This window comes from Suncus etruscus, chromosome 3, assembly GCF_024139225.1.
Source record: "Suncus etruscus isolate mSunEtr1 chromosome 3, mSunEtr1.pri.cur, whole genome shotgun sequence".
In the NCBI taxonomy this organism is placed as follows: domain Eukaryota; kingdom Metazoa; phylum Chordata; class Mammalia; order Eulipotyphla; family Soricidae; genus Suncus; species Suncus etruscus.
Window position 1 is genome coordinate 111,551,119 of NC_064850.1, and position 19,783 is coordinate 111,570,901.

The window sequence follows — 19,783 nt, forward strand, 5'->3', positions numbered from 1 at the left end:
TTTGGATTACTAGGGTTTGAAAACTATTTTCTTTGTAGTAAAAACTTGCTTTTAATCTCTCTGATGAAATTTCAGCCACTCCTATGACTCTCAAAGCTTTTATTAGTCTAATATCTGCTTTATACTGATGACTTTTTTCCTTATTATTTTATTGCTTACCACTCCTATGAGAGTTTGAATTTCACAGATTTTCCAAATCGCTCACTATCTTAAATGATTCATGCTTTTCCTAATTCATTTTTATGTGCATCTTTTTAAATTTTGTTATCTCTTTCTCTAATGCTTTTCTGTTTAGCAATAGAGTAACATTACTGAAATCAAAACATAAATGTCAGCATTTTCCTGATGCTTCATGCATGCCTAGATATTTTTAGGTAAATTATGTAATTTTCATATGCTAGTACTATCTTATATATATCTCTGGACTTCACTTTGAATTACTTATGAATGTCTTTCAGACAATGCTGAAGGACATATGAAAGGCATGAACAAATGGAAATGTTTTTCTAAAATATACTAAACATCCTAGTTAAAATAAGCTAATGCTCCTTTAGGTAAGTTCAAGGCTTAATGAAATTCTAATAAATTCTAACAAGTGATTATGTTTTTGGTAAGGATAAAATAGAATAAACTATTAAGAAAAAGTAAGTAAAAATATAAAGAAAAAAGTAAGTTAAAATATTTCTTTTGCCCCCCCCCCCTAAGTTAAAATATTAAGCAAGTAAAAATATCTTGGTAAGCTTTAAAGATAAATGTTGGGGACCTGCTAAATAATAAAATCTATTGGCAAAAAATATATATATAGTGTATTAGCAGATGAGGAGGTAGGCTGATCAGAGGAAAAAAAAGTGAAGGCTCAAAAAAAAGAAATTTTAGGTCTGTGATCTAGCTCAACATTTGGTGTGAGGTCCTGGGTTTAATATCAAGGCTTGGTGGGGGAGAGAGAACATCCAAACACAAAATGGAGATTCCACACAGGACTTGAAAATGAGCATCTGAAGGCAGCAGGATTAAGATGGACTGTTTATATTTTTTATAAATCTTTAAGCACTATGATTACAAGCATGTTTGTAGTTGGGTTTCAGTCATAAACAAAATAACCCCCTTCACCAGTGCAACATTCCCACCACTAATGCCCCCTCACAATCACCCTTGCCTGTATTCACGACAGGTATTCTACTTTCCTCATTCTTTAACATTGTCATGCAGGTTGTTAGTGTAGTTATTTCCCTGACAGCATTCAGCACTCTTTGTGGTGAGCTTCAATTGTGAGCCGGTACTTCTGGCCCTTCCAGCCCTTAACTCTATTGTCTCTGGACCTGATTACAGTACTGTCTTTAATTTTTCTTAAAAGCCATAGGTGAGTGATAGTTCTCAGTATAATTATTTCTCTAACTGCACTCACCACTCTTTGTGGTGAACTTCATATCGTGAACTGGTCCGTCCGGCCTCATCTCTGGGAATTATTTTAATATTGTCATTTTTTTTCTTAAAGCCCATAGATGAGTGAAACTAGTCTGTTTCTATCTCTTTCCTTTTGAATTATTTCACTTAGCATAATAGATTCCATGTACATCCATGTATAGGAAAATTTCATGACTTCATCTATCCTGATGGCTGCGTAATATTCCATTGTGATATTAGAATGGCTACTCCAGCTTTTTTAAGGGTGTTGTTTGCTTGGATGATTTTTCTCCAGCCTCTGATTTTGAGTCTATGTTTATTCTGACTCCTCAGGTGTGTTTTTTCTAGGCAGCAGAAGTTTGGATTCAGTTTTTTGATCCATTTAGCCACTTTGTGTCTCTTATCTGGTGCATTTTATCCATTGGCATTGAGAGAGATAATCGTCATGGGATTTAGTGCCATCTTTGTGTAGAAGTTTGGTGTGTCTGTTGGTCAGTATTGTCTTAAAATAGACCTTTAGTTTTTCTTTTAAGGTTTGCTTCTGCAAAGTTTCTGAGCTGTTGTTTATCTATGAAATAAGTGGCTAATATCTAAGATAAATAAGGTAATGACAGAGCTTAACATGAAAAAGCATCTAACCCTATCAAAAAATGGGGAGAAGAAATGATCAGACAGTTTCTCAAAAAAAAAAAAAAAAATAGAAATGGCCAAAAGGCATATAAAAATGCTCCACATCACTAATCATTAGGGAGATGCAAATCAAAACTACAATGAGGTACTATCTCACACCACAGAGACTGTCACACATCACAAAGAAAAAGAATAATCAGTGCTGGCGGGGATGTGGGGAGAAAGAAACTCTTATTCACCACTGGTGGGAATGCTATCTAGTCCAGCCCTTACTGAAAACAATATGAAGATTCCTCAAAAAAACTGGAAATTGAGCTCCCATATGAATCAGCTATACCACTCCTATCAATATACCCTAGGAACTCAAAAACGCAACACAAAAATCCCTTCCTCACACCTATATTTATTGCAACACCATTTACAATAGGCACACTCTGGAAACAACCGAATGCCCTTCAACAGATGAATGGCTAAAGAAACTGTGGTACATATATACAGTGGAATATTATGTAGCCATCAGGAGAGATGAAGTCATGAAATTTTCCTATACATGAATGTCCATGGAATCTATTATGCTGAGTAAAATAAGTCAGAGGGATAGAGAGACACAGAATAATCTCACTCATCTATGGGCTTTAAGAAAAATAAACGACAATATTGAAATAATTCCCAAAGATCAGGCTGGAAGAACCAGTTCACGATATGAAGCTCCCCACAAAGAGTGGTGGGTGCAGTTAGAGAAATAACTACACTGAGAACTATCATAGCAATGTCACTGATTGAAGGAAGTAAAAAGCCTGTCTCGAATACAGGCAGTGGAGGGAAGAGGGAGATGGGAAGGAGAGCATTGGTGATGGGAATGTGGCAATGGTGAATTGGGGTGTTTTATTTATGATTGACACCCAACTACAATCATGTTTGTAATCATGTTTAAATGCAGATATTATTTAAAAAAAGACTCCCTACTTGCAGATTAAAATTATTCAGAAATATTTCAGCATGATATGCTTAAAAACATCCTGCAAAAGGTATGTAAGAATTAATAATTGCATAATTATTAGAGACTTAAGGTGAGTTTCAGTGAGAAGGGACACTGTATTACATATGGCTTTGTATATGAATCATGAATTGTGTGGAGAAACATCACTTAATTTTCTTTAGTTGACTTGAAAATTAGACTGAAGGAGTAACAGGCATATAGCATCTACATTTTTTTATTTTTATTTTTTAATTTTGTTTAATTTTTATTGTGAACAAAATGAATTACAAAGTCTTTCACAGTAATATTTAAGGTACATAGTGATAATGAATCATGGGCAATCCCACTACCAGTGTTGTCCTCCCTCCACCCCTCTTCCCAGCATGCATTATATATCTCCCTCCTTCCCCCCTCCCCCTGACTGCTAGTTTCACTGGTCCCCTCTATGTATAACTTGTTGTAGATAGGGCATCGATTTGTTGTCATTGACTTTGGGTTTGGTTTTAAGTCTGATCATTTTTTATTTGTACTCAATGATCATACATACTGTTTGGTCCTTGTACCATCCATTTTATTCCCCCCCTCAATTTATGAGGCAGAACAAGATGTTTCAAGTTATGTGGTTCTGTTTAAAAAAAAAAAAGGAAAGAAAAAAGAGAAAATAAAACTGGGAGGAGTTCATCTGGGGTCTCAAATTCAATTTACTTTCAGGCCGCAGGAGGCAAAGTTGGGGTGATCCTTGAGTGCAAAGTCAGTAGTAAGCCTTGAATATTGGGGGGTGTGACCCAAACTAAAACAAATAAAACAAAAAAGATTTCTCTAGGGCAGAAAATGTACAGAGGGCCCTGATCTAGAGGTTATAAATATCAATTCAAAAGAAGAAAGGGAGGGGCTGGAGCGGTGGCACAAGCAGTAAGGCGTCTGCTTTGCCTGCACTAGCATAGGACGGACCGAGGTTCGATCCCCTGGTGTCTCATGTGGTCCCCCAAGCCAGGAGCAATTTCTGAGCGCATAGCCAGGTGTAACCCCTGAGCATCTCTGGGTGTGGTTCCCCCCAAAAAAAACAAGAAAAAGGAAAAAAAAACACAAAATAACAGAAAAAAGAAGGAAAACAAAACAAAAACAAAAACACAATAAAAAAAAACAAAACCATCAACTACAAAAAAGCATACCACCAACAAATAACCAACAACCAATAATAACCACGAGAACAGAAAAAAAAAAAAAAAGAGGAAGGAGGGCTAGTTTGGCAAGGTTTTGTGCTTTTTTTCTCTTTTTTTGCATAGGCATAGCAAGCATAGGAGGAAATTAGAAAGGGAATTCCCTTGACCTAAGTGATACACGGTTTCTCTGCTTTTGAAGCGTACTGTCATGGGAACAACTATAAACTCTTTACATGCTCATTTTCATACCCCAAGTGCCAGGAAGCTTTCTGCTCAGTTGTGAATGATAATATCAGGCCTCTGTAATGAGAGATCTTGGTATTTGCACAGGTCATAGGCTGAAACCAAGGATAGATTCTTTTTTATGGTTCTAGAAGTTCTGTTCCATCACTGTTGTTGCAAACAGTCTTTTGTAAAGAGTGGTCTTGGTTTTTGCATAGATTGTAGGAAGAATCCTAGAATAGTCTTTCATTATCCTTCCAGAAGTTCTGCTCAGTCACAGTTGTCAACGTTAGACCTCTGGAATTAGAGATCTTGGTTATTGTTCAAATTCTAGGCCTAAGTCTAGTCTAGGGTCTTTCTTATTGGTCGCAGGATAAGTTCTGTCCAGTCATGATTGTCAATGTCAGTCTTTTGCAGGTAGCGATATTGGTTTTTGCACAGATCAAAGAACGACAATGTGTCTTCTGATTTCATCTTATCGTTAGGTGATGAGATAAGACAATCTGCTCTTAGATCAAGTTGTTGCTGTTTTCTCTTTGTCAGGAAGTCATGTCGAAAGTGGTACATGTTTGTGCCAGAGCAGTACTAATCATTTCCCAGGGGAAGTTTAGTTCCTGGTGCTGTTGCAGGGAGCTGTCATGCTATGTCTGGGTTCTAGGTTTCAGGATTGGACAGTCACTGTCTGATCACATGGAGTTTAAGTTGGGTCCACATGACACATGTTCAGGTTGGGAAGCGCCTCTGTATTATAAAATGTATGACTTCTTATCCCTAATAGATAAGAGCTTATTTCTATACATGAATTTTTCCCTTTTTTGTATGCTTTTGCAAAAAGGAAAGGTGCCATATTATATTGTTGGTACATTTGGGGCAAAGAATGACAGGCTACACAATCTCTGTGCCCTGGTTTTGACCTGAACTTTTACCCCAGGCAAGACTTTTTCTTGTAAGTTTTCTTACCAAGCAGAACCAAAACAGGCGAAGTTAAGGGAATATATATATATATATAAAATATATGAAATAAAAATAAATTTAAAAAAGTAATTAAAGAAAAATGATATAAGAGGCTGCCTACATTTGGGAATAAACAGACTAAGAGATATTATTATAGAGGTATTAAACATATAAAAGAAATATAGGCTTTCTCAGTAAGTCTTTTGAGATATTCTTGTGAGGGGTGAAATCCAGGGCACCTTTTCATCACACACCGTGGTCTTATTGAGTTTGAGAAATGATTTGCAGCAGTAAGGGGTCAGGTAGTATCCTTGAGCTGCGAGTCATTCTGGAGCTGAATCCGGTATCATGCAATAGTCCACATTTGGGGGAGGGGTGAGAAGAAGGTCCACAAAGCATGGGTCAGCAGGGTGTTGGTTCTAGTTTCTTGCTGAGAAACTAGAGGGTGTCCTTTCACTTTGGGAGCTGGGTGTTGGCTTATTGGTGCAGGAGGTCGGTCTTGGTACCTAGTGAGTTAAGAACTGAGGGTAAAGAAGGTTAAATAAGGAGGGATATCGAATCAGGGGGAAGAGAGATAATATATGAGGGGCTATATACACTTTAGGTGTGGATTGTTTACATTTTAGGTGTGGCAATCAGAGAGGAATCCACTACAAACTCATGCCCACATAAAGACAGACTTTAGTGATCTATTTAAGTTGTTGTTTGGAGGCCTGACCCTCGTAGGATGGTTCTGAGCTCTTAAGAAATAATTGAATTAAGAAAAGATAAATAATTAGCTTAGATATAGATTAGGAGAGAAAGAAAGGGAAAAACAAAGGATTAGAGAGAAGAGGAAAGAAAAATAAGTAAATACAGTAAAAATAAGTTAAAAAAATTGAGCTGGACCCTTCTACCTCCTTCTTCCGGAACTCCAGGGCTTTTCCTGGCCACATGGCTGGGTAAGCCAGCGAGGTGGGTCTCTTGGAGGAACTTACTGATTTCCCTAGGCTTTCCCCATTTCCCTCCCAGCTCCAAAGGGAGGGTCTGGGGTGGGGGCTTTGACCTTTTGGCCTTCTAGCTCTGGAAGGATCTCCTTTCTTCCTGGGAGCCGGGAGGTTCTGCCAGCATGGGGTTTGGCAGCCCTCTGCCATGCCAGGGGCCTCTTTAACCAGGTCTAGGAAGGGGTGCGGGACATGGGTCACCCCAACACCCCTCTACCTTCTTCCTCCGGAATTCCAGGGCTTTTCCTGGCCACATTCCTGGGCAAGCCAGCGAGGTGGGAATAGCATCACAATAGGTTCTGGCTTTAGAAACTTACCAGGGAAGTTTCCTTATTAAACCTGTCCATTGTGAAACCATCATTGTGTTTCATCTGCTTGTCATAATCTGAAAGCCGTCCAGGAGCTCCTTTTATTCCTTTACTCCCTCACTCCCATCTCTTGTTACCCCACATTTAACCATTTTTCTGTACTAATGATTTTTGTTTTGGCCAAAGTGGGTTACATATTTTTCACAGTAATTTTTTGGGTGGAGTCTGAAGCTTCAGCAGGCAACATGTCATGGCAAGGTTCCATGCTGTAGGCTTTTTGGCCAAGATAAGATGAAGATGCAGCCTCGGCTGCCCCCCACAGCCTTCTCTCTCCTTCCTCCCCGTCCCCAGGGTTATTCCTGGACACCTCCTCAGGGTCCCAGCAAGTGGGTTCCGGTGAGGTGCAATTTAAAAGAGACCCCAGGCTTCCTTGTTCCTGCAAGGGGCTGGGAGGGGACTGGTGAACTTCCAACTTCCAGCAATTAGGAAGCAAACGCCTCTTGGGGAGTCGGAAGCTTCAGGAGGTAACAAGTGGAGGACGTAGCTCCATGTGCTCTTCGCTTGTCCAAATCACAGACCAAAGTGGTGTCTCGGAAACAACACCCTCCCTCTTGACTATTTCTAAAACATAAAAGGGACATGTGTATCTCTTTTGTATATCTCAGATGTATTCCCTTAACATCTTTTCGAACATCCTCATATAGTGACAATTTTGTTCACTGGCTTTGTTATTTCATTGTTTGATTTTCCCCCTTTGAGATCTGTTTTATAAGCAATACTGGAAGAAGAGTATCTCTGTATAGATTTCATATTTGAACCAGGTTATGGGGAATGTTGGACTTTATTCGTCGGCCCCCAGATGCACCAACAATATCTTGTGGCATTGCTTCTCTTTTGCATAGGCACATTAAAATGGGAAAATAATACATATGCAAACAAGTTCTTCTCTAATAGAGATGGGAACACAAATTTGGTAATGTAATTAGGCCTTTTGCCCTGATTTTGGCATAATGATTTGGCTTAGGCCTCCGAAGAATGGGCATCGCCCACACACACCTGAACAATGGATACCATCTATGGAAACAACCACAATTTTCTATAACATTACCAGGATCCAAGCCTCTACCAGGGAAGACCTACCATTGCTCTGGCATTGACTTACTCTAAAGAGTGCTCCCAACACCCAGATGACTCAGCAACAGTCTACATGCAGGGCAGATCGCTCCGCATTTAATGGTATGCTGAAACTAGAGGATGCTCCACATCAGCCTGACATCGATGAAAGAAATGCACAGAATTCAGAGTCTTTAAATATAAGAACCTGATACCAACAATAGCTAAAGTGTGAAAAAGTTTCATTGGGACCACGGAGAATGACTTGGGTTGGACAGACTGGTATGCCTGGAACCCAGAGTCGGTCTTATGCCAATAAACTTCTGGAGTGAGGCCTTTTTGTAATCAGGTCAAGGATTTTTTTCCATTTTCCCCAATTTTCTGGACCTATGCAAACAATGGTGATTGCCACTATCACACCTTTACTATATTTTTTTACTCTTATCCTTTAAGGAAAAAAAATACAATTTACTGAACTTAAAAACAAATAACTGTAGTAGAATGCCTGTCTTGAATACAGGCAGGGGATGGGAAGGGGGAGGGGGTAATGTTACACTGGTGAAGGGGGGGTGTTCTGTTTATGACTGTAACCCAACTATGATCATGTTAGTTAAATAAAAAATATATTTAAAAAAATTGAGCTGGTGGGTCAGAGTTGGAAGGTTTTCCAATTTCTAGGCACTTCATCACTGACAAGGGTAGATTTTGCTAAATGAAGGTTTCAGGGTTAGATAGTAGCTGGAGTATTCTAGGATAAGCATATTTTCGCATCTGTAGTACTAAGCAATGTGGTAGTGAGGACTATAAGAGGACTATAATAGGCTACTATAAGTAGCCACCTCTTATACTACATAGGGTAGTATTGTCTGCCACATCTTATGTATTGGGGTTCCTTTCCTATAGAGAAACTGACAGTGTGGCCTTTATTTAACATAGATTGAATTGATGAAGAAGGGGAAGAAAGGAAAAAAAGGAAGTAGGGAAGAAAAAGAAAAAAAAGAGAATTAAAAAAAGGAAATGGTAAGAGAATAAAAAAAGGAAATGGTAATTTTCAAAAATGTATTCACTGAGTGGGACCTGTAGCATAAGTCTATGGTGCGCCATTGACTGTTTAGTAGTCTGAATGATCATATGTTTTAGGTCCTAATAGAAGTCATAAAACAAAAGGAAGTGGGTAAATTGGAGTATTTTATTGAGACATTGTCATATTGAGCACTGTATATGGTATCTAGTATGATTGAGCACCAAGGCGTAAAATTAGGGTGTTTACCCTTTGTTTCCAAGAACCACTCCATAGTGGAAGCTCCAAAGAAGCTGAAGTTTTATTTTATACCTGGCAAAATTAAGACATTAATACATATTGTTAGTAATCACTGCAGTGGGATTCCTGGCTTCCAATAATATTCTGTACCTTTTTCTGTGGCAAAATACATTAGGACATTGTTATAGGCCTTTTAGGTAGAGGTTGATTGCATACCTATTCACTCTAAACCACTGTTTCTGTTGTTGCTGGTTTCTTTATGGTATAATGGATAGTCGAGGCTTTGTGTTGCCCCTCTTCCACTTGAGTTGAATACTTCTAACTGTATGCTGACACCTACGGTGCTTGCAGTTTCTACTTTATTTATTTATTTATTTATTTATTTATTTATTTATTTATTTATTTATTTATTTTGGTTTTTGTGTCACACCCAGCAGCGCTCAGGGGTTACTCCTGGCTTTACACTCAGAAATCACCTCTGGCAGGCATGGGGGACCAGATGGGATGCTGGAATTCGAGCCACCATCCTTCTGCAAGCGAGACAAACGCTTTCCCTCCATTCTATCTCTCCGGCCTGAGTCTACTTTTTAGATCATTGCATTAGTTCATGGAATATTATATGTATCTATGGTATATATTCTAAATACCTCAGATAGGTGCTATTTTGTATTTATCATTCTTTTTCTGGATTACTTCATTTAACATAATATTTTCTAAATCCATCCATGTTGCTGCAAAATTCATGACTGTATCATTTCTAACTGCTATGTAGTATTCCATTGTGTATAAGTACCACATCTTCATGATCCACTCATCTGTTTTTGGGCATCGAGTTTGGTTTCAAATTTTAGCTATTGTACTAATTGCTGTGATAAATAGTGGAGTGCATACATACCTTGGGATAAATGTCCTTCTGTCTTGGGAATAGATACCCAGGGGTGCGATTGCTGGGTTATATGGTAGCTCAGTTCATTTGTTTAGTGAAAGTTGTATGAAAGTCTTCATGAAGAAAGTTGAGCCTTGTTATTTTTATACTGGTTTTGGTGGAAGAGTAAAAGATTGTGCAGGATTTTATTAGGACGTATAAGTGTGGTGAACTAGGAAAAACTTAGGAAAGCATGTTTCTTCCTTTTCATTTTTCTTATCAACACTCAGTCTCCTTAATGAAGTTCAATTTTTTTGGTCTTGTTTGAGGCCACACTCCTGACATGAGAGGTATTGGGGGTGGGGTTGGTGAATGAAGGTCATGGTCCAGTTGACCTTTAAGGGAGCATGTGTCCTCATGTGTCCTTATACCTGTTATTTTCAAATGTTTTTATTTTAAAATATTCAATAAGTTGATATGTCATTTTGGGGTAGTGTGTTCTGAATTCTATCAAAATACATTTTCTATGAAAGAAGTGTTTAGGTTATAATATGGTGAGTTTGTAGTGTTTATTGTATGCATAGCTTGTATCTCAGGATTATTTTCATTTGTTGTTGATTTCACATTGCTTTTTATAAAAATCTAACTCAGCCAGTTTGCTTAGCTAACCTCTACCTTAAGCTTAATATTATTAGTACATCTAGTCAGGAAATGACAAATAAAGAGCTTAAGTTTGAACCAAAGTACTTAGATTTGTAACTAAGATCTTTCGCGTACATCAAGTTTATAAATATATTGGAAGATTATTTAATGTGAAATTACTTAGGTACCAGAGAGATAGTACAATTGGTACGATGCTTGCTTTGTTTATTATGACCAATCGGGCTTCAGTCTTTGACACACATACGATGCTCTAAGCACCACCAGTAGTGATTCCTGTACACAGGAATGTAGAGATTCATTGAGAACTTCCAAGTATGGCCCCTAAGCCAATAATGAACAAAAAGTAAATAAATAAGCAACAAACAAATGAATAATAAATAAATAAAATTATATACTCTATGCCTTATACTATTGTAAATTGTTTGATTACTCTCTGACACTTTTCCTTATGCATTTAAAGCTGTTCTCATTGATAATTCATATGGAATGATATATCCTTTTTAAAAGATGTATCTCGTTTATTAACTGTCACCTAAGAATTAGAGATGGTTATATCATTTTCACTTCATATCATATCATCTCACTTCATATCATGCTGAGGTCTTAGTTTTGGCTCTGTGTTCAGGGGTTACTCCTGGTGATGCTCTGGGAACCTTATGTGATGTTAGTGATTGAAATCGGGCTGGCTGTAATCAAGGCTAGAGCCTTATCCTCTGTACTATCTTTCAGCAACTAAATGCTAACATTTTAAAGTGGACAACTTTAAACCTAAAAAAGTTTAACATTTTTAGGTTAAACTTTTAAGATATTTAGATTAATAATATTGATCTCTTGATACATTCACACTTTATGTTCTAATTAGTAAATTTGAGTGACACATTAAAAGTAAAGGGAAAAGAAATGCAATTATTAGCTCGAGTATTTTTAACTAGCAGTTTATGGGAGTGCTTTCCAAACACTGCAAATAGCTATGGATTAGCTATCAACTTGTTGTGAAGATTAATGGCTAGTCTTTTAGCTGGGTAATTTAGAACAATAACTGGTAATTAATTAGGAATTATCAGTCACAAATACCTTTAGGAAAACAGTTTCAAAAAAGATTACAACAGTGATAATTGCCCAATTGCCATTTAAGTTTTAGAGTATTCGGATAAACTAAAGAAAGGGAAATTCTAAAATAAACCAGCCAGAATTTTAAAATCATGTATAATATTTATACATACAATAGAAATAATGCATTTTAATTTTTGCTTATGAAGAATAAAGCATTATATATGACAGATTTGATTACACATTTTCATTAACACACAAAAATGATTCCCCCTTATGGCACATTCATAATATAAATTTATTAAAGTATACATTACTTTGAGTCTTTCCCCTGCTTTTTTTTTTTAAGGGGTTGGGGTGTTGAGAAGCAGAATTCAACAGTGATAGGGTTTATTTCTGGCTCTGCACTCACGGATCTTTCCTGGGGAGCTCCTGGGACCATACACAGTGTCAGGATTGAATTCACGTTGGCTGTGTTCAAGATAAGCACTTTAACATCTGTTCTATCTGACCCCCACATTATTATTTTTGTTTATTTTGGCTTTTGTGCAACACCAGCAATTTCCAGTGCTTACTCTCAACTCTGTACTTGGGGATCTCTCCTGACAGTGCTCCAGAAGACTGTATGGGATATCGGAGATTGAACTTGGGTTAGCCACGTGCAAGGCAAGAGCCTTACCCACTGTAGTACTGCTGCAATCTCCTGCCTATGTTAAGGTCTTGATTTAAAAAAAGTTGATTTTTGTTTTGTTTTGTTTTTACTTAAGGAGTAAAGCTTTCACTTCATAATGCCATTAGGAATGTTGTAGATCTCAATGGTTGTTGTAAGATGATCCTTCTTAGTGACATAAAAAAAAGTCAAACTTTTTGACATTAAAAAATTATTCTTAGGGTCGGGAGCCATAGCATAGTGGTACAGCATTTGCCTTTCCCACAGCTGACCTGGGATGACCCAGTTTGATCCCAGGCATCCCATATAGTCCCCTAATTCTTCCAGGAGCGGTTTCTGAGTACAGAACCAGGAGTATGTCCACCGGGTGTGGCCCAAACCAAACCAAACCAAACAAAAGATACTTAAAATCACTTTTTCTTTAGATTGTTTTTCTTTTATTTAGATGAAAGACCCAAGTAGCTGGATACTTAGCAGTCACATATTAGTGGGATAAGTGAGTCCATGAATGTGTTATTTAGAACATTCAGGTAATTTGTGACCATTTCACAGTTGAAAAATTATGGTTGATCTTAGGGGAATGGTTGAATTTTTAAAAAATATTGTTAAAGGAATTTATGTGCTTTAAACAAAGTAAGTAAAACTTCCAATATCTCAGTAAATATATAAAAGTGAGAATAATTGATACTTTTTATCTCTGCAGAGGATGTATCATGAAGAAATGGGTTTTCACTGCAATTGAGATAATTTATTATCTAGTAGTGCATAAATCACTTCCCAGAGGTACAAATTCCTGGTATAATTCTTAGAGGACAGCAGGACAATGGTTATTTGACTTGATATCTGTAAGAATATGTCGGATAACTATGTTCTCCTGTGGTTTGATATCATCTTCCAGTGAGCTTTACAATAAGGAACAGGGGCCAGAGAGATAGTACAACAGGTAGGGCATTTGCTTTGCATGCGACCAATGCTGGTTCAATCTACAGCAGCCCAAACATTTCCTGGAATCCCTTAGGAGTGATCCCTGAGCCCAAAGCCAGGAGTGATCCCTGAGTACTGCCAGGTGAGACCCCAAATAAAACAAAACAGATTAGCTACTGTTTTTTGAGATGTGCATATTTTATTGTTGTCTTTTTATTATTAGATGACATTTATAAAAAGCTGCTAAATATTATTGTTTTGTTATATATGCTATGTTCATTTTTTTAAAAATATGTATTTTGAATGATTTTTGTTTTTCATCTAGGTCACTTTTGAAATACACAAAGAAAACCTTGCTAGCATATTTAGGGAACACCAAGAAAAAGTTGGTGATGAACTAGAGCAATGTCCTTCAAATCTTATCCAAGCAGTTTCTGGCACAAATGGGGATGCTCATGCTTCAGTGGGATCTCAGCTGCCAGATAGCAAGGGTTCTCCTGTATCTTCTCACAGCACCAAAAATAGTGATGAGAACTCACATATTGAGAAGACAAGTTTAGTAGACTCTACATCCAGTATAGAATTACAAACTCAGAGTACATCCAATGATGAAAGGAAAGTTGGGCAAGAAAATCAAGAGTTATCAGATGAAGTTTCTGTAGAAGAAACACATAGCCACGAAGCAGTGAATGCAGGTGATTTAGAAGTATCTTCTGATAAAGTAGAAGCTGCGACTCTTCCCTCTAATTCTTTGAAAATAACTGACAAAGATTTAATAACTGTCAGTGAAGTAATTGCTTCTGTAAGTTCTCCTTCTGAAGAAGATGCTTCAGAGGTACCAGAATTATTGGAGAAGTCGACAGCAGAGGAAGAAGATGATGATGATTATGTAGAGCTGAAGATAGAAAGCAGCCCTACAGAGGTCATCAGCCTACCCACAGAACTCCAGGATAATAGTTTGTTGCCAGCTGCATCTGAAGTCAGCGAAAAGTTGGACATGTTCAATAATGACCACAAATTGTCATGTCAAGAGGAAGAACCTGTTAGAAAACAAACTGATACTGACACACAAGATTCTAAAGACTCTGGAATCTTGACCATGACAGCGTCAGGATCCTCAACTGACTCACCGGACGTTTATGCTTCTCGGACTGTACAATCGAACACTGATCAGTTGCTTGAGGAAGGGAAAAAAATAAGTGATTCTCATACTAATAACTTGGAGTGTCCTACTACTTCTGAACAGAGAATTGCTAAGTTGGATGTTTCCAGTGTGGCTACAGATACAGAGAGACTGGAATTGAAGGCCAGCACAAATGGAGAAATATCTCAGCCTCACCAGCCTGTGCTTGAGGTGATTATGCATATTATTTTTTGGAAATGTGTTTGCATTGAGTTAAAATACTTAATCTTATTTTAGAATTGATTCTTATGCTATTTTTAGTTGTATAAATAGTATAAGATATATATTCATTGCCTTTACTTCAGGTTTGGATTTTATTTATTTTTAAATTATTTTTGGTTTGGGGCCCACACCTGGCAATATTCAGTGGTTACTTTTAGCTCTGTACTCAGGAATCAATCCTGACAGTACTGTGGGGACCATATGGAATGTTGCTGGGTTAGCTACATGCAAGACACATACGTGTCTTACCCACTATACTGTCTCTCTGGCCCCAGGTTTGGAGTTTAGTCTGAGTCCGTTAAATGGAAACTTACTATTATTTTTACCACACTATCTCCAAAAGTTGTTTTCAAGATAGGAGATTTGGCCTAAGCTTGATTTTTAAACCTTATTTGATTACTTGGTAGTCATAAAAAGCACACTTGTTTTTATGCAAAATCTAGGGCTACCTTCTTGCAGACATTTTATGATATATAATTTTAATATAATATATGTGGTTTTAAAGTATTCCATGGTTCGGTTTACTTTTGTTATATCTAGAGGCATAGATTTCTCCTTACCAGTATCTCAGTATTTTATGAGATGATGATTGCTTGCATGTTGTCATTCTCAACATTATTTGACTCTTGTCATCTCTACCCTCTGACTATTGGTTTGTTCTACATTCTATTATATTAGTATTTTTGTTTGTAATATTCAAAATTAAGTAGTTCTTGCTCTTCATGAAGAGGTATGTTAACTGATGGCAATACTAACATAGTTTCAAGATAATTACTATGGAATTGTGTCCCCTTTATCACTTTTTTCCACTTTATCACTTTTGATAACGTGCTTTAAATGTATTGAAGTATTTGTGTTATTCTCAATTGTTTTCTGTAAATTAATTTTTCAGTATGATAATAATTTTAGGGGACTACACGGACACTATTATGTTATACACCATGTTAATGATGTTATTTGAAATTAAAGTTACTGTTTTACTTTTTAATTTTTTTGTATTAGATGTCAAGGCAACAGGAACGGCTAGTACAAGGTACAGCACCAGATTCAGTTAATGGACAAAGGAGGGATTCCAGGTCTACTGTGTTTCGTATTCCTGAGTTCAAGTGGTCTCAGATGCATCAGCGTTTGCTCACTGACCTACTGTTTTCAATAGAAACAGATATACAGATGTGGAGAAGGTCTGTTTCTGTGTAATTTATAGGAGATGTCTATAAATTTTAATTTTTGTTTTTATAAAAATTTATATGGTTTATATTTTGTAATTTCAGAAATTGGGGAGAAATGATATTTTTATGGTAGAGCTTTTATTAAGTAACTTCTCTATATTTTAAAGGATGTGAGCTATTTCATGTGGATTATAAAAAAGTTGGAAATTATATTTTTCTGTAAAACACACGATGAAAATTTTCTGTAGGATGTTCAATATCTAGAATTTACTTAGATCTGAAATGGACTTGCTGCTAGCAGCACTGAGGTGGACGAACAATGGGGCAACGGTTGTCATATTTAAAAATAATTATTTCAGGTCGTTCTACATTTGAATGATTTATGATTTAAAGTCGCCTAACTTGCTTATCGTTTTATTTAAAAACATGACATTATTGAAGTATACATTTGTAGAAAGTGGCTCACAACTTTTAACACCATATGCCTTTTCATCTTTGCATTACTTCTTAGTTTTATTCACAGATAATTGTAATGGCATTGGTTTTAGCACTGTGAAAAGGCTTGGGTAGGGGCCGCAGATATAGCATAGTGGGCAGGGTGCTTGCCTGGCATGTGGCAGACTATGGTTTGATCTCTGGCATCCCATATGGTCCTCTGTACTTGCCAGGAGTAATTCCTGAGCACTACCGAGTGTGGCCCCTAAACAAAATCCAATCAAACAAACAAAAAAGAAAGGGCCTGGGTAGTAACTGCTGATGTGGAATGGTCTTTGTGTGAGTATACATCTTCAAATGCTACTGCATCATCTTTCCACAGCTTTCAAGATGAAGCAAAAATATCTTCTTACCCTTCTTCCTCTCAAGTATGCAAACTGTGATTTCCTTTCTTTAGCTTTATCAGTAAACATCATTTATCTTTGGACAGCCATTCAACAAAGACAGTTATGGACTTCGTGAATAGCAGTGATAATGTCATCTTTGTACACAACACAATTCATCTGATCTCTCAAGTGATGGACAATATGGTCATGGCTTGTGGGGGTATACTGCCATTGCTTTCAGCTGCTACCTCTGCTACAGTAAGGACTTATCTTTATTAAAATTGGTGTGAAAACATGACTATTATGTATTCTTATTGATTAGAACTTGAATGTGCTGGTAATGTGCATCGTAGGTGCTATAAATAAAAAAAAATTGGATCTTGTACAATTACCCAGAAAGGAACCTTAGAATCTGTTTCAGGAATGAAAGCACTAAACAGACAATGTTGATTTCCTGGGACTGAGTCAGAGAAATATGTGATTAATGATAATTTACCCAATTTTCCATTTTTAAAGGATGAGAAGATAAAGAATTCACCATGTGTTTTTTAATTTTAATTTACCATGTTGAACTGTATTCATGAGCCTTACTTCTTATAAAATTTAGAATTTTTGTGAATGTTTCTAGTAAATTTAGATTTTTATCAGTTTATAGATGTAATTGTCAAATTTTATTCTTTCAGCATGAGTTGGAGAATATTGAACCCACTCAAGGACTTTCAATAGAAGCATCTGTGACATTTTTGCAGAGACTAATCAGCCTTGTGGATGTGCTTGTATTTGCAAGTTCTCTTGGCTTCACTGAAATTGAAGCTGAAAAAAATATGTCATCTGGAGGAATTTTACGACAGTGTCTTCGACTAGGTAAGCTATTACAATCCATTAGTTCAAGATTGAAGAATTTTCAGTAATGTAAACATTAGATTAAAATTTATATTTATCCTGTTGGTGGAAAGAAGTGTGCCAGTTTTGGGACTTAACGGGAAACACCCCCACCCATACATGTTCATCTGAGACAGGATGAATGAATTAATGCTTGAGTAGTAGAAAAAGCTCAAGTTTAATGACACTTGTGGAGAATTTACCAGGGTTTAAATTCCAAAGTAAAGTAAACCAGGGGTTAAATCAGGGGTCTGAGGCATCAAGGGGAAAGGGAGGAAATCTTATGTGACAGGAAGGGGCTGACTTCATCTTTCAGAGTAAAAGATAACTTTCTCATAGAGTAGACATACACATTGATAAAGCTACATCTGGGTGATTACCCCCGAACTGCATCCTCTATCTCCTTAGAGGGGGTAGTGATTTGTCTTTGAATCACTAAAAAAGTAACCCACTTTCAGTGAATGACAGTTTCTTCTTCTATTAGGGGAAGGATAAAGGATTAAGGGTTAACAAGAGCATCTCCTTAGTCTCCTGAACTTTCATTGTTCTTCAACTCAAATCTGTATCTGCTACCCACTTGATGGATGAAATGGAAAATTTCCAGATCAATTGACAATTTTGTATCTTCTATTTTGTAGTTTTGTGTTCTTTTATTTCATGTTTGAACTATACCCAGCTTTGGTCAGTGCTCAGGGTACATTCCTTCCTCTGTGCTCCTGAGTAGGGACTGGGGGACTCATATGTGATGCTGGGGATCTAATCTGGATGGCCACATGCAAGGCAAGTGCCTTACCACTGTACTGTCTTTCCAGCCCTAATTTTGTTCTGGATTTTACTCTCAAATATTGTGAGTACTTCTGATTTGTTTAGGGATTGAGATGATTAAATGTTTCTGAAGCAATTAATTGTTAGTTGTATATGATTAAATGTGTCTAAAGCAATTCATTCTTAGTTGTTATCTTCAGATTTATCATTCAAAATTAATTTTTAGATAGCCATAGTAACTCGCTGAAATGTGGATTCTTTACAAGTCATTTTTGGCTGTCTGTTGATCATGACCTATTTTATTTCTGTTTTCTGTCAATTAAGTAGTTTTAATAATAGCCCTTAGATAGTTTTAATGATAATCAGAGCAGACCATGTAGGATCTGGGATGTGCCTTAATGGCAATGCTCAGCTTGTAAGTTCAAACCTTGGTTCTGTGCTGCTGCAATGTGCTTTGCAGTTCAGGACAGTTTTGCTTTTGAGATCCCCAGTGAGAAAGAGCCTGGAAGATTCAGTGATTTAGGATGTGCCAAGGCAAGTTAGGTCCTGAGCTGAGTCCTGGTGTAGAATATGCAGAGGTGATCCTGAGCGCCCTTGGGCTGATGTTTATGGTGTGGAAAAATTGAAGTAGAAAAAAAAAGACAGAGCAAACCCTGTACCTGTTTCTTATAAATGTTATGTCTGCTCTGTCTCTGGTAATATTTGGCTATAATAATGTAATAAAACCATTCAAGCAACTATGAGGTACCACCTCACACCACAGAAATTGGCACACATCACAAAGAATGAGAACAAGCAGTGTTGGTGGGGATACAGAGAGAAAGGAACTCTCATCCACTGCTGGTGGGAATGCTGTCTAGTTCAACCTTTCTTGAAAGCGATATGGAGATTCCTTCAAAAACTGGAAATTGAGCTCCCATATGATCCAGCTATACCACTCCTAGGAATATAACCTCGGAACACAAAAATACAATACAAAAATCCCTTTCTTACACCTATATTCATTGCAGCACTATTTACCATAGCAAGACTCTGGAAACAACCAAGATGCCCTTCAACAGATGAATGGCTAAATAAACTGTGCTACACATACACAATAGAATATTATGCAGCCATCAGGAAGATGAAGTCATGAAATTTTCCTATACATGGATGTACATGTAATTTATTATGCTGAGTGAAATAAGTCAGAGAGAGAGAAAGACGCAGAATGGTCTCACTCATCTATCAGTTTTAAGAAAAATGAAAGATATTCTTGCAGTAATTTTCAGAGACAAAAGAGAGGAGGGTTGGAAGTTACAGCCCACTTTATGAACCTCACCACAAAGAGTGATGAGCTTAGTTAGTGATGACTTTAGTTAGAGAAATAACTACATTGCAAATTATCCTAACAATGAGAATGTATGAGGGAAATAGAAAGCCTGTCTAGAGTACAGGTGGGGGTGGGGTGGGAGGAGGGATATTTGGGACATTGGTGGTGGGAATGTTGCACTGATGATGGGGGATGTCCTCTTATATGATCGAAACCCAACCACAATCATGTTTGTAACGA

General features: G+C 37.1%; 1 protein-coding gene across 2 annotated transcripts in view; it reads left to right on the top strand.

Annotated features, from left to right (window-relative positions):
* Positions 1-19,783, top strand: part of LRBA (LPS responsive beige-like anchor protein) — a 662,022-nt gene that overhangs the window by 127,190 nt on the left and 515,049 nt on the right. For both annotated transcript variants that reach the window (XM_049770186.1, XM_049770185.1), the window contains exons 22-25: positions 13,515-14,543; positions 15,597-15,775; positions 16,689-16,842; positions 17,268-17,448. In XM_049770186.1, coding sequence (XP_049626143.1) covers positions 13,515-14,543; positions 15,597-15,775; positions 16,689-16,842; positions 17,268-17,448 — 1,543 coding nt within the window. The remainder of the gene's footprint in view (positions 1-13,514; positions 14,544-15,596; positions 15,776-16,688; positions 16,843-17,267; positions 17,449-19,783) is intronic.